Below are 16,230 nucleotides of genomic sequence, written 5' to 3' on the forward strand. Positions count from 1 at the left end.
GATTAAATTTCTCAGCTACAAAATATGTTACGTGGGGAGGGGGTCAAAAGGTGGGATTTGAAGAGGAAGATAAAAATCAGTATTGAGGAAGTTTTTCTTAAGTCACTCGTGGGATGCGTTACTGGCTGGGCCCAGCATTTATTGTCTGTCCCTAGTTGCCCCCTGAGAAAGTGGTGGTGAGCTGCCTTCTTGAACCGCTGCAGTCCTCCATTTGTCATAGAACATAGAACAGTACAGCACAGTAGAGGCTCTTTGGCCCACAATGTTGTGCTGACCTATTATCCTACTCTAAGATCAGACCACCCCGCATACCCTACATCGTTGTCGTTGAATTAGAATTAGAATTAGGTTTATTGTCACATGTACCTTATTGAGTGAAAAGGTTACAAGTGGCCACTTACGGCATTATCTTGGGTACAAAGGTACCTAGGTACAGATTCTTGAGAACAAATTCTTAGACGAAAAAAAAATTAGAAAAATACAGAAATTAAAAAGTCCAGCGTGATGCAATGACAGAGAATGCCAGGCCTGGTAGAGGTGGCTCAGTTAGTATCACTCTTCCCTCAGAGCAACACAATCCTGAGTTGAAGATCCACTACTGGGCTTCAGTCTGTCAAGATCAAAGGCCTACTCTTGGTGCAGTGCTGGAGGAGCACCGCACTGTCAGGGGTACTGCCTTTTGAGTGGGATGTTAAAGCGAGGTCCCAATTGATGGTAAACGATCCCATTATGATGGTGAATGTGAGATTACTCTCCAGTGTCCTGGACAATACTGATCTCTGAATCAACATGACAAAAACAAAACCAATTACTTATCATCATCACACACTCCATCAGCATTGTTGGTAGAATTTATTGTGCTTTTGTAAAAATTTTGTGTTTACTTTTTATTTGTTTAGAGGAGGTGAACATCACTGACTGAGTCACCATTTATTGCCCATTCCTAATTTCTTTTTTTATTCATTCACTGGATGAGGGCATCTCTGACTAGGCCCAGCATTTATTGCTCATCCCTAATTGCCCAGAGGGCAGTTAAGATTCAACCGCATTGCTGTGGGTCTGGAGTCACATGGAGGCCAGACCAGGTAAGGATGGCAGTTTCCTTCCCTAAAGGACATTAGTGAACCAGATGGGTTTTTCCCAACAATTGACAATGGATTCACAGTCATCATTAGACTCTTAATTCCAGATTTTTATTGAATCCAAATTCCACCGTCTGCTGTGGTGGGATTTGAACTCCAGATCATGACCTGGGCCATTGCCTCTCCAAACTGCCCCCTTGAGAAGGTGGGGGTGAGCTGCCTTCTAGAACTGCTGCAGTCCATGTGCTGTGGGTTGACCCACAATGCCCTTAGGGAGGGAATTCCAGGATTTGACCCAGCGACAGTGAAGGAACAGCGATATATTTCCAAGTTGGGATGGTGAGTGGCTCGGAGGGGAATGTGTGGTGCTCCCATGTAGCTGCTGCACATATCTTGCTAGGGAGGTGGAGGCGGCAGAAGGTAAGGCATGAGAGCGCTTGGCGTGCTATCACACTCATAATGGTGAATAACAGACCCTCCCCAGACCCCTCCTGTGGTTGGAGGGATAGCCTCACAAGCTGAAGGCACTGGATCTGTGTTATAACTTCAGATCTCCATCCCGTGCTCCCAGTGGTTGGAAATCCCTGCAGATCACACGGGATCAATAATTAATCCATTCATTCCATAAACACTAGGCTTTGTCCTCACCTGAGCAGCCATTCCCTTTATTAAGTAAGGAGTGGCACTTGTTCTTTGTAAATTAGTTGTGTTTAATTATGGGCTTGCATTTGTGGTCAGTGTCACTGAGAGGTGAACACTGTGCGTGTATGAATCTAATCAGACCTCTCTGAACAATTCTGGCCAATATTATCGCAGCTATATGGCTGAGAACGGCACAGTTCTCTCACAACATTCCTTTGTATGTTTAACAATGTAGCTGACCTTATTGCAGAGGTGGATATTTTCGACCCAAAATTAATTCCTCTTTCTTTTTCCCCTTTACAGTTGTGGGGTGTCATTAAACAAGGATACAGGTGTCAGGGTAAGTAGGGTCACCATATTTTTCACTTTCCAGCAGCAAGTTGCATTTATACGACGCCTTTAACATAGTAAAACAGCCCAAGGCCACCCTGAAAGCAAAGAGCGGAATTTTAACATTGAACCATCGCCAGTGCCAGTGAGTGCGGGATCAATGGGTAATTGAGAGTTGGCATCAGTACAGATATGAACATCTGAGTATTTAAAGAGCTGCAGTTATAGAGATATAGAGATGTACAGCACAAAAATGGGCCTTTTGCCCTAATTCGTCCATGCTGACCAGATACCCTAAATAAATCTAGTCCCATTTGCCAACATTTGGCCCATTCCCTCTAAACCCTTCCTATTCATACACCATCCAGGTGCCTTTTAAATGTTGTAATTGTACCAGCCTCCACCACTTCCTCTGGCAGCTCATTCCATACACGCACCACCCTCAGTGTGAAAAAGTTCCCCCTTTGGTCCCTTTTAAATCTTTTCCCTCTCACCTTAAACCTATACCCTCTAGTTTTGGACTCCATTACCCTGGGGAGAAGACCTTGGTTATTCACCCTATCCACCCTCCTCACTGTTTTATAAACCTCTATAAGGTCACCCCTCAGCCTCCGATGCTCCAGGGAAAATAGTCTCAGCCTATTCAGCCTCTCCCTGTAGCTCAAACCCTCCAACTGTGGCGACATTCTTATAAATTTTTTCTGAACCCTTTCAAGTTTCACAACATCCTTCCTATAGCAGGGAGACCAGAAATGAATGCAGTATTCCAAAAGGAGCCTACCAATGTCCTGTGCATTTGATGGGGTATGGGAGTTAGACTTGTCAAATTTGGTAAAAGTGGGGTGGGGAGGACGAATGTGGATGGGGATATAGGGGAATGGGAGCTTAGCGTGTTAGATACCCCAGGGTATTTCTTACAGTGGGACCCCTGCCCTTCCTTATCTCTAAAAATCATTTCTAATTTACCATGTCACATTGACTGTGGAACCCTGAAGCGTGTATCGAAAGGGGCATTATCGCCGAGATGGGGAAGGGGCAGTTGGTTTTTCAGGTATAGCACTGGCAGTGGACAAGGACAATGTGCCATTGAATCTAAAGGCTTTCAGCATGCTTGCTTTCATCAGTCAGAGCATTGAGTTGGACCGTCTTGTTGTAGCTGTACAAGATGTTGGTGAGGCCACATTTGGAGAACTGTGTCCAGTTCTGGTCTCCCTGCTGTAGGAAGGATATTATTAAAGTGGAGAGGGTTTAGAAAAGATTTACCAAGATGCTACCTGGACCAGAAGGTTTGAGTTACTATGAGAGGTTGGATAGGCCGAGACTTTTTTTCCCTGGAGCATAGGAGACTGAGGGGTGACCTTATAGAGGTTTATAAAATTATGAGGGGCATAGGGAAGGGTAGATAGCCGACAGCTTTTCCCCATGGTAGGGAGAGTCTAAAACTAGAGAGCATGGAGTAAAAGGGGAGAGATACAAACGGGTCAAGAGGGGCAATTTTTTCACACAGAGGGTGGTGAGTGTCTGGAATGGGCTGCCAGAGGGAGTGGTGGAAGGGAGTACAATTCTGTCATTTAAGAAACGTTTGGACAGGTACATGGATGGGATAGGTATGGAGGAATATGGGCCAAACGCAGGCAAATGGGACGAGATTAATTGTGAAAACTGGGCAGCATGGACATGTTGGGCCGAAGGGCCTGTTTCCATGCCGTAAACCTCTATGACTCTAACTACCCCATTCTGATGCTGCCACTGCCCTGATCGTGGATATTTCCTGGGAAGTTCGGAGTCTGGTGTTTTCCTTAGAGCGGAGAAGGGGGGGGGGGGGGGGGGGGGGGGGGGGGGGGTGGGGGGGTCCTGATGGGGGTGTACAGAGTTCTGAGCGGCATAGCCAGGACAGACAGGGAGAAACATTTCCCCTTTGTAGAGGAGGCAATATCCTGGGGGCACAGCTTTAAGGAAAGAAGCGGGATTTGAGGGGATTTGAGAAAAGAGCCATTTACTGAGAGGGTGGAGGGAATCTGGAACTCACAGCCTGTAAAGGTGATAGAGGCAGAAACCCTCATAACATTGAAAAAGGATTTACTTGGAATGACAAAAAAAATGGCCAAATGCGATTAGAATAGATGAATAAATGGACTCAAGACGTTAACTCTGTTTTCTCTCCGCTGATGCTTCCTGACCTGCTGAGTTTCTCCAGCACTTCCTGTTTGGTTTCACATTTTCAGCATGCACCAATTCCTTGTTTTATTTGAGAAATAGATGGCTGCTTGATGACTGGCGCAGACGCGATGGGCCGAAAGGTCTCTTTCCGTTCTGTTAAAACCTCTGTGACTCGCTAACTTTGTGATCTCAGAATCGGAGTCTTTTTCACATTTGTTGTAGGTGTGAACAGGGCTGTATTTTTCTCTCTCTCTTGTTCTCCCATGCTACTGGCCACACCCAGAGCTGAAATAAGAACTGAAGAATAAGCTGTAAGAGTAGGCCATTGGGCCTCTCCCCTCCTCTGCCATTCAGAAGGACCTTCTCCCTCAGTGATCATCCCAGTTTCCCACAATTCCAAAAACTTATCCATCTCCATCCTGATATACTCAATGATTGTGAGTGTCCAAGCCTCGCAAGGGGCAGATCAATCGAAACATTCACACCCAATTTGTGTGAAGAAGCTGCTCTGCAGTCCTTGGGGACATGGAAGTAATTGGGTGCAATTTTAAAGGCCTCAGTCTTGAAATTGTCATTCTTGCGCCCGTGGCCCCTCCATTCCTCTGGAACCCACCACACTCTGAGATCTCTGCACTCCTCTGATTGTCCGCCTGTTATTTCTGAGGCTCGGTTAGCTCAGTTGGCTGGACAGCTGATAGAGTGACGCTGACAGAGTGGGTTCCATTCCCATCATTGGCTGAGGTCACCACGAAGGGCCCTCCTTCCCAACCTCTCCCTTCACCTGAGGCATGGTGACCCTCAGGTTAAACTACCACCTGTCGTCTCTCCCTAATGAGAGGGAGCCGGACTATTTGGCTTTGCCTTCTTTATTTCCTACATTCCACCATTTGGCAGCCATGTTTTTTAGCAGCCTGTGGCCTACGCCCTGGCCTTCTCTCCCAACACCTCTGCATCACTCCGACTCCTTGAAGCCTACCCTGCTACCTCCTCCTGTGGCTGATTTTGGCCTGGTTTCAACACTGCCGTGAAACACCTTGCGATCTGCCACTCCTTTCAGAGCGCTATATAAATGCAGGACCATTATTGGTCATTGAGGAATGGCAACAATCAGACGTGGCTTTGCTACTTTGTTTGTGTTGATAACAGAGTGTGATATTGAGCCTAGATTATTCCATGTGTGCTCTGAAAAGACCGCTGCAGAGAGAAAAAAATAACTTCAGCAAATGTGAGGTATGAGATCTCACAGTTTGCAAAACCACAAAGGAGATTGCTATCACAGTGAAGGTTCACTCCCATCTTCATGGGAGAGGCCACTTGCGGTACCACCGCTGCTAGCCATCTGATGTAATGCAGCTTTCACAGAATTGCCCACTCTTCAAAGACCTGGGCTGTCCTGGCTGTGCCTGTTCTTTCGGGAGAGCCAATCCATTCCCCTGTGGCCCTGAGAATTGACCTTTTGAAGGGTGTCGTTGGATCGATTTCTATGGCCCACCCTCACTGGCCCCACACAACAATGTGCGGGAGTCTCTCAGGAGAGGCCCAGCCCTCTAAACATCCCATCAGCCTCTTTCAAAACCTTCCACTTGCATTTTCTTATCCTTTGAACAAAGACTCAAGGTGGGGAGAGGGGGCATGGGATTTCTCGGTGGCACACGGATTGCCCATTGGACAAGCCTAACCCTAAACATCTACACGATGTGTCGACCTGTGCCTTTATCAGGGATTTGGTCTCTCCTGTTTCTCTTGAAGAGGGGTGTTGTCGACCTGGTGCCGAGGTGTCTACTCCACGGAAAGCAGAGTATATAGCTCTGGGTTATTTTTAAATTATACAGAAGAAGCATGAGCGGGTGGAATCAGGCTCACACAGAGACAGGGTTTTAGTTTCTTGCTTTTAGTTGTTGAAGTTGGGGATTTTGGAGTTGAAGCTGCTAGACACAGCTCTCTCTCTGCTGCTGCTAAAGCCCAAGTTCTCTCTCTCTCTTTGCTGCTAGACTTATTCTGTCAGTGTTCCTTCTCCTGGACTGGAGGAGATTGCAAGTGAAAGATATCTGTTTTGCTGAATTTGCCTTTGCCAAGGGTGTGTCCATGGGATATTGGAACAGTTGATGAGTAGCAGTTAAAGTTGTGCAAATTCTTCTTTTTTTTTGTTTGTATTTTAACTGTGGTGTTAGAACAAAGTGTGGTTTGCTTCAAGGCTGGTAGTCTGACCAATCGAATTACAGCTGGAGCACAGTGCCTTACAGTTGCCTTTAAATAAGTTAGTGTCTAGGCTATCTCCTTGATATGTTTTGGGTGGGGGTTTTGGTCCAGTCCGTAACAACAGCACACACTCTTTGTGTTCTGTGCTGAGTTTGAGCAGGTCAAGATCGTTCCCACGCAGGTAAGCCCACTTATTATGGACCAGACCAAACCCCTTCAACATATCCTAGAGTCAGTCACAGAGCCACAGAGTCATACAGCACGGAAACAGACCCTTCGGTCCAACTCGTCCATGCTGCCCAAGTTTCCCAAACTGACCATAACTTTTTCTTATTTTAATGACAGGTGCCAGGCTTTGCATTCCAGATGCAATTCAGTTGGTCAAAGTACCAGTCTTAAAGCAAAACACTGTTTACTTATTCACTGTAGTTAAAATACAACAAAAGAAAAAAGAAATTGGAATAACTTAACTCTACTGGAAGACATAACAGAATAATAGATTATTTAACTACTAAACAGTAACTGTTCCAACATAGTACCATCCCATCAACACACCCTTGGCAAAGGCAAATTCAGTAAAATAAGTTGTCTCACAGGCACTTCTCCAGTCCAGGAGGAAAAACATCAAGAGAAAACTCTGTGTGTGTGTGTGTGTGTGTGAGAGAGAGAGTGTATATTAGCAGGGAAAGATGCAGCTTCCAAACTCCAGCAACTGAAAAATCAAAACTAAAAGTCCCAGTTCTGTGGGAGCTTGACCCCACCCATTCAGGCTGCTTCTATTGTTCCATCTTTTAAAAAAAAAGCAAGGTCTCACAAGCTGCTTACTTTGTTGAATTCAAATAGACAGCTCAGTACCTCTGTCGTAAAACCTCTCTTCAAAAAAGGCCAGGACAAAATATACCTCTTAAAGCCATAGTATCATCACACACACTATAAACCAATTCGACACTATATCAATCACTTAACTCGGAATACTGTTAGGCTGTTAGCTTGCTCTGGTGATGGAATGGTAGTTCCCTATCTCCGACCTATGAACCCTTGTTCAAATCCCCTATGCTCCAGAGTTTTGTCGTAACGGGGTTGGTGAAGGAAATGCTAAATAAAAGCCGAAAGAACTGCGGATGCTGTAAATCCGGAACAAAAACAGAAATAGCTAGGAAAGTTCAGCAGGTCCGGCGCCTGTGGAGAGAAATCGGAGTTAACATTTCAGGTCTGGTGACCCTTCCTCAGAATTCAAGTTGGGGGGAAATGTCTATATTTTCATGAACCCTCCTAAGTTCTGTTCCTCCGCAGAAATGATTCTAAAAGTTAAATTAAATTCTTTGTTAAAACTCAAAACGTGTTGAATCTCAGCCCTCAGCATATGCACTAGCTCTCCAGAAGAGAGTTAGTGCCATTTCCCATAACCCTGTGCGTTATTTCTGTTTAAATACACAGCTAAGAATCCCTCAATTTTTTTTTGTTCACTTGCGGGGATGTGGGTGTCACTGGCTGGGCCCAGCATTTATTGCTTATCCCTAGTTGCCCCCTTGAGAAGGTGCGGATGAGCTGCCTTCTTGAACTGCTGCAGTCCATGTGCTGTAGGTTGACCCACAATACCCTTAGGGAGGGAATTCCAGGATTTTGACCTAGAGATACTGAAGAAACGGCAATATATTTCCATATTCTTTTATATGAAGGAAGTTGTTAAACTTGTGAGGGCACAGAAAGGAATTACAAGGATGTTGCCAGTGTTAGAGAGTTTGAGCTATAGGGAGAGGCTGAATAGGCTGGGGCTACTGTCCCTGGGGTGTCAGAGGCTGAGGAGTAACCTTATAGAGGTTTATAAAATCATGAGGGGCATGGATAGGGCGAATAGCCAAGGTCTTTTCCCCCAGGATGGAGGAGTCCAAAACTAGAAGGTACAGCTTTAAGTTGCGAGGGGAAAGATTTAAAAAGGACCTGAGGGGTAACTTTTTCACGCAGAGGGTGGTGCGTGTATGGAATGAGCTGCCAGAGGAAGTGGTGGAGGCTGGTACAATTACAACATTTAAAAGGCATCTGAATGGGTACATGAATAGGAATGGTTTAGAGTGATATGGGCCAAATGTTGGCAAATGGGACTAGATGAGATTGGGATTTTCAGTCAATGAGGACAAGCTGTTTCAGTTCTGTGTGACTCTATAAGTCAGGATGGTGAGTGGTTTGGAGGGGAACTTGCAGGGGGTGGTGTTCCCATGTATCTGCTGCCCTTGTCCTTCTGGATTGAAGTGGTCATGGGTTTGGAAGGTGATATTTGAGGGTTTTTGGTGAAAAAATGGCAGCACAGTGGCTCAGTGTTTAGCACAGCTGCCTCACAGCCCCACGGACCCGGGTTCAATTCCACCCTCAGGCGACTGTCTGTGTGGAGTTTGCACATTCTCCCCGAGTCTGTGTGGGTTTCCTCCCACAGTCCAAAGATGTGCAGGTTTGGGTGGATTGGCCATGGGAAATTTCCCCATCGTGTGCAGGCTAAGTGGGTCAGCTATGGGAAACACAGGGTTAGAGGGATAGGGTAGGGGGTTAGGTCTGGGTGGGATGCTCTTTGGAGGGTCAGTGTGGGCTAAAGTCTGTCTGCTCTGTAACATGACAGATAGTGGGGGGTGTGTGGATGTTGGCGCAGGGTGAGACTGTAACCGAGAGTCTAACTGATTATGTTCTCTTCTCCCGTCTCCACAGACTGTGGCATCAACTGTCACAAACATTGCCGGGACATGGTGGTACTGGAGTGCAAGAAACGTAACAAAAGCCCACAGAGTGAAGGCACGGTGCAGTGCCCCCTGACCCTCTCCCTGTTGACGCCTGTCCCTCAGAAGAGTCACGGATCTGGTAAATCCCTTACCACTAGCTGGCAATGTGCGCTGGTTATTGTTCTGACTGTCTTTGGAGCTTACACTTGCGTGTAGCGGTCTGGTGTATTTGCAGAAAGTGACTAGGATTGTATAAGGAGCTGAAACAAAACTTTATCAGGACTGATCCCCAGGTTGGCAGGACTGACACATGGGTCGGTTAGGACTAAATTCACTGGCCGTCAGGAGAATGAGGGCAGGATCTCATAGAAACCTAACAAATTCCAGCAGGAATTGCCAGAGCCAGAATGTTCCCGATGACCAGGGAGTCCAGAAGCAGGGAGTCACGGTCTAAGGATATGGAAAAGGACTGAGTTGAGGAGAAATGTCTTCACCCAGAGAGTGGGGAGCCTATGGAATTCTCTGCCACAGGAAGCGGCTGAGGCTGAAACATTGAATGTTTTCAGGAAGGAGTTAGAGTTAGTTCTGAGGGCTAAAGGGATCAAAGGGAAGGGGGAGAAAATGAGAAAAGGGACTGATTTGGATGAGTAGGTGAGGCCACTTTTGGAATACTGTGTTCATTTCTGTTTGCCCTTCAATAGGAAGGATGTTGTTAAATGTGAAAGGGTACAGAAAAGGGCTACAAGGATGTTGCCAGGGTTGGAGGGTTTGATCTACAGGGAGAGACTGAATAGGCTGGGTTTTCCCTGGTTCTAGAGGCTGAGGGGGTGACCTTATAGAGGTTTATAAAATCATGAGGGGCACGGGTAGGGTGAATAGACAAGGTCTTTTCCCCAGGGTGGGGGAGTCCAAAACTGGAGGGCGTAGGTTTAAGGTGAGAGGGGAAAGATTTAAAAAGGGGCCTGAGGGGTAACTTTTTCACACAGAGGGTGGTGCGTGTATGGAATGAGCTGCCAGAGGAAGTGGTGGAGGCTGGTACAATTACAACATTTAAAAGGCATCTGGATGGGTATGTGAATAGGAAGAGTTGAGAGGGATATGGGCCAAATGCTGGCAAATGGGACTAGATTTATTTAGGATATCTGGTCAGCATGGACATGTTGGACTGAAGGGTCTGTTTCCATGCTGTACAGCTCTATGACTCTATATCAGTTTTGATAGACTGAGTGTACTTGCTCAAACCCAATCTTTCTAGAGGTCTAATGGTAAAATGTGACTCCTTTCTCTGTGTATGGTTAATGCAGTCCCACTTTTTGTTACCCATGCTGTATCTGACAATGGGATCAAGGTAACTCTGTACCTCAGAAGGAGGCATTGTAATTTTACAACTCAACAGAACCAAGTGGTATTTATGGAGAGAGAAACAATTAATGTTTAAGGTCAGTGACCTTTCATCTGAAATGTAAATAGGTCTTAAGCAGCCATATAAATACAGTGACCAGGTCAGAGGCTGGGAATCCTGCAGCGAGTAACTCCCCTCCTGACTCCCCCAAAGCCTGTCCCACCATCTACAAGGCACAAGTCAGGAGTGTGATGGAATACTCCCCACTTGCCCTGGATGGGGGCAGTCCCAACAACACTCAAGAAGCTCGACACCATCCAGGACAAAGCAGCCCCCGCTTGATTGGCACCACATCCACAAACATCCCACTCCCTCCACCACCGACGCTCGGTAGCAGCAGTGTGTACCATCTACAAGATGCCCTGTAGAAACTTATTAAAGCTCTAACACCAGCTTCGAAACCTGCAACCTCTACCATCGAGAAGGATAAGGGCAGCAGATATTTGGGAATACCACCCCCTGCAAGTCCATTATCCTGACTTGGAAACATATTGCCATTTCTACAGGCAGAATCAATTTTCTTTTTACATGGGCATTGCTGGCAAGACCAGCATTTGTTGTCCATCCCTACGATTACCCTTGAACTGACTGCCATGCCAGGACCATCTCAGGGTGCAGTTAGGAGTCAACCACATTGCTGTGGGTCTGGAGTCACATGTAGCCCCTACGGGTTATAAAAAAAAGCAGATTTCCTTCCCTAAAGCAGACCAGCAACAATCATTTTGTGGTCACCATTGATAGACCTAGCTTTCAATTGCAGGTTTATTAGTTGAATTTAAATTCCTTCATCTGGCATGCTGGGATTTGAACCGATAACCCCATAGCATTAGTCTGGATGTCTGAATGACAATACCACTAGGCTACTATCTTTCCCACAGCCTGGTTTATAGCAGTAGGATGACATTTTTAGCTTTGAGGTAGGGCCTAACATAAGTCAGCAAGCACAGGGGTGATAAGTGAAAGGGGCTAGTCATTTGCAGATGGGCAGAAAGGTTGCATTGAAGATACAGTAGAGGAGGGCAGTGCGTAATGTACAATGGCACACTCCCTGAGACCAACACTCCCGCTTTCACTTTGGAATCAACCAGCAAACTGCAGAATTTATGAAGTCTAATGAACCAGCACTTCACACACACAGTCACACTGCAAGCTTGAGAATTTACTGAGGAGCTTGAATTGAATGAGCTTTATTGTCATATGTACTCAAATGAGTACAATGAAAAGTTTACAAGTTGCCACCTTAGGCACAAAGGTACCTAGGTGCAGATTCTCCAAATCCCCACAGTGTGGAAGCAGGCCATTCGGCCCATCGAGTCTACACGGACCCTCCAAAGAACATCACACTCAGAGCCATCCCCTACCCTGGCTGCTATGGGTGATTTATCACGGCCAGTCCACCCTAACCCGCACATCTTTGGACTGTGGGAGGAAACCGGAGCACCCGGAGGAAACCCACACAGACAGGGGGAGAATGTGCAAACTCCACACAGACAGTCACCCAAGGGTGGAATCGAACCCGGGTCCCTGGTGCTGTGAGGCAGCAGTGCTAACCACTGAGCTACCCTTGAGTATTCTTGAGTACAAACTCTTAGGAAAAAAAAATGACACAAAATAAAGAAATGAATAGGTCCAGCGTTATAGAAATTCAAAAGTACAAAATCATAAGAATAAATAAGAAAAATAAAGAAGTAACAAGTTCAGAATAACAGTGCTTCTTCTGTAATAAAGAAAACCAAACAGAGAATTTAAAACAAGTCCACTTGGTCCACATCACAGCTCTGGATCTGAGGAGACTTTGGCTCTAACTGAAGTTCCTGCCTCAAAATCTTTACAGTGTATGTGACAAGGACTTGGAGCACATTGGCTGTAGGGATGGTTGGAACAGACTTTCCAGCAATTTTCAAATGGGATTTGGACAACAGCTCTGTGAAGGAAACAACTAGGGAGAGTGGGACCAATTGGACAGTTCCTCCAAAGAGCTGACACATGCATGATGGGCAGAGTGGCCTGTGCTGTGTTGACCTATGATTCTGTGAAAATGTCCTAGCACTGAGATAGTATCGAACTGATCCAACTTGTAACCACGCAGCGCTGCTTTTAGAGTTCTGCAGTTTGCAACGATCAGATCGGACCTTATCAAACATGAGGCTGGCCCAGATATCGCTTTTCTCTCTCTCTCTTCAAATCTCAAGTGCGGTCGTGTCAACTTTTATTTTAGCAATACATTTCAGCCTGACCAAAATCCAGCATGGAACGCCTTTTCGTTAATTTGCAGGGATACAGGGAAAAGGCAGGGGATGTGAAGCAAGCCGCGTTACTGATGGGCTGAATGGGCACCCACCTACAACCCTTACCTGGTCATTCCCAGCCTTAGTTAATTCACAATTTGGCTGCATGGATTGTTCGGAGGGGACCCCACACACATTTTCATGTCCCAATCTAGGGATTTGGGGTCAAAACCTAGACAGATACCCTCAGTGCAGCACCAGGGGGAGTGCTGCACTGCCCGAGGTTCCTTCTCTTGGCAAAGACATTAAATCAAGCCACTCTCAGGAAGAAGCTAAAGTTACCACAGTTTGGAAGTAGAACCAAGAGCGTGGGAACCTAGAAACAAGAAGCAAGAGGAGGCCATTCATCCCCTTGAGCCTGTATGCCCTTCTAGACCACAACTTCATTGCTCAGCCATTTGAATTTAGGAGTTGGGATGTCACTTTGATGTTGTACAGGATGTTGGTGAGGCCTCTTCTGGAATATTGTGTCCAGTTCTGGTCACCCTGTTATAGGAAGGATGTTATTAAATTGGAGAGGGTTCAAAATAGATTTAGCAGGATGTTGCCAGGAGTGGAAGGTTTGAGTTCATCATAGAATCCCTACAATGTGGGAACAGGCCCTTCAGCCCAACAGTCCACACTGACCCTCAGAGCATCCACACATCCCTGGACGCTATGGACAATTTAGCATGGCCAATCCACTCTAACCTGCACATCTTTGGGCTGTGGAAGGAAACTGGAGCACCCAGTGGAAACCTACACAGACACAGGAAGATCATGCAAACTCCACACAGACAGTCACCTGAGGGTGGAATTGAACCCAGGTCCCTGGTGCTGTGAGGCAGTAGTGCTAAACACTGAGCTACCCAGAGGCTGGGACTTTTTTCACTGAAGTGTTGGAGGTTGAGGGGTGACCTTATAGATGTTTACAAAATCATGAGGGGTGGAGATAAGGTGAATGACATGTGTCTTTTCCCCAAAGTGGGGGATTTCAAGACTAGGGGGATATTTTTAAGGTGAGAGGAGAAAGATTTAAAAAAGACATGAGGGGCAACTTTTTTACACAGAGAGTGGTTTGTGTGTGGAATGAACTTCCAGAGGAAGTGGTGGATGGTGGGTACAGTTATAACATTTAAAAGACATTTGGATAAGTACATGAATAGGAAAGGTTTGGAGGGATATGGGCCAGGAGCAGGCAGGTGGGACTAGTTTAGTTTGGGATTATGGTCAGCATGGACTGGTTGGGCCGAAGGGTCTGTTTCTGTGCTGTATGACTCAGTGACTGGTCATCTATCTCAGTCTCATATATCCACCTCCCTTGATGTTCTTAGTAACTAGGAATGTATCAATTTCTATCCTGAACTTGCTTAATGGTGAAGTTTCTCATCCCAGAACTAAATACTTTACGATTTATTCTCAGGCTGTGGCCTGGGGTTCTAGGCCCAACAGACAGGAGAGGGGTTGTTGGGGGGCACCTCTTCTGTATCTATGCTGATGTCCATTTAATAATTTTATAATATTTCTCCACCAACACCAGTAAAATGGATCATCACGTTACTGAAAGTGGGATCTTGCTATGTGTAAATGAGCCGCTGCAATTTCCACATTTCTGGGCTAACTATGTGGAAAATTTGGCTGCTGTGCCCCTGAGAGTGCTACTCGGGTCAGTATTTTATTAATTGTTTGTGGGATCTGGACATCACTGGCTGGTCACCCCCTACAAGTTCCCCTTCGAGCCACTCTCCCTCCTGACGTGGAAATATATCGCTGTTCCTTCAGTGTCGCTGGGTCAGATTCGTGGAACTCCCTCCCTGAGGGCATTGGACCCAGACTGCAGCAGGTCATTAATGCCCCTTTAGGGAGGGAAATCTACCATCCTTACCTGGCCTGGCCTACACGTGACTCCAGACCCAACGTGGTTGACTCCTGACTGTCCTCAGGACATTAAATGCTGGGCCCAGTCAGCGATGGTCATGAACAAATATCTTTTCTAAAAAAGAAAATTATTCAATTTTGGGTCATGGTCTATTTTTGCAGCTGTAATCTTTTGTTATTCTGCTTCGCCTAATAGAAATGAGTTTTCACAACACTTCTCTGACAATACGCACAGTATTCTGCTAATGAGTAATTCAACCACAGTTATCTTCCAGTTGCTTGATGGGATCTCTGACATACAAAGAATGAACAGCTAAGCTATCAAGTGCATGCCTGTGGCACTTGTTAATGCAGATGAGCTGATTGCAGTTAGCTCGGATGAGTTTGCCCTAGATACAAGGGCCTAGAAATCACTGACAAACATCCCCCTTTTAGCCCTGGTGACGCAAAACTCACTGGCACATTTTGAAAGAGAAAATTTGCATTTCTGCAGCGCCCGAACAAGTCCCCAGGACACCCCCCGCCCCCAAAACCCTTATAGCTAACAGAGTGCCTTTGGAGAGTTTTGAGGTGGAAGGACTGATGTATGAAGAGAGATTGGATTGACTTTGAGGTAGGAGGACTGATGTATGAAGCGAGATTGGATTGACTTTGAGGTAGAAGGACTGACGTATGAAGCGAGATTGGATTGACTTTGAGGTAGAAGGACTGACGTATGAAGAGAGATTCTTTAAGAATATACTCACTGGAGTTTAGAAGAATGAAAGGGGATCTCATAGAAACCTATAAAATTCCAACAGGAACTAGACCGGGTAAACACAGGAAGGATGTTCCTGATGTTTGGGGAGCCCAGAACCAGGGGGTCATGGTCTAAGGAAAACAGGGTTTGTCTTCATCCAAGAGAGTAGGGAACCTGCCACAGAAAGCAGTTGAGGCCAGAACATTGAATGTTTTCAAGAAGGAGTTAGATACAGTTCTAAAGGGATCAAAAAAGTATGGGGGAGAAAGTGGGAACAGGGGGCTGAGTTGGATGATCAGCTGTGATCATATTGGAAGGTGAAGCAGGCTCAAGGGGCAGAATGGCCTACTCCTGTTCCTATTTTCTATGGTGTAGCAGTGTTGACCAATTTAGGCACAGCAAGATCCCAGAAACAGCAACCAGTGAGCAGAGGTTCACCTCATTGTCCTCAGGATGTCACTCCAGAGTCTCTTCAGCTTTAAGCAATGGATGTGTGGAGATTCCCAATGGCTTATCCCTCGCTTTCACGGAGAGGAAAGGATAAATCTCCCAAAATTTCACACTCTAGCCAGAGATGGAAGGTGTCATCTCAACAACAACAGTTTACATTTATGTAGCGCCTTTATAGAGAGGAGCAAACTGTGCCAACGTGCTTCACAGGGAATGTGGTAAAACAAGCACCAACCCCAGGAAGGAGCAGTTTAAAGGAGGAGAGAAAGGGCAGAGAGGCTGAGGGGGTTAACTCCAGAGCTTAGGGCCCAGGAAGCTGAAGCTACTGCCCCCCCTGGTGGTGGGGCAAATCATATCGAGGGCAGTATTGAGG

At 46.1% G+C, this 16,230-nt stretch overlaps 1 protein-coding gene across 1 annotated transcript in view; it reads left to right on the forward strand.

The window, feature by feature from the left end:
• Positions 1 to 1,928: 1,928 nt before the first annotated feature.
• The window catches only part of LOC109938266 (RAS guanyl-releasing protein 1-like), a 22,514-nt gene continuing 8,212 nt past the window's right edge, over positions 1,929 to 16,230 (forward strand). Inside the window, exons 1-2 of the mRNA XM_048618286.1 lie at positions 1,929 to 2,064; positions 9,111 to 9,260. Of these exons, the coding sequence (XP_048474243.1) occupies positions 1,944 to 2,064; positions 9,111 to 9,260 (271 nt within the window). The 5' untranslated portion in view covers positions 1,929 to 1,943. The remainder of the gene's footprint in view (positions 2,065 to 9,110; positions 9,261 to 16,230) is intronic.

The sequence above is a fragment of the Rhincodon typus genome, chromosome 39 (genome assembly GCF_021869965.1).
Source record: "Rhincodon typus isolate 14 chromosome 39, sRhiTyp1.1, whole genome shotgun sequence".
NCBI lineage: Eukaryota > Metazoa > Chordata > Chondrichthyes > Orectolobiformes > Rhincodontidae > Rhincodon > Rhincodon typus.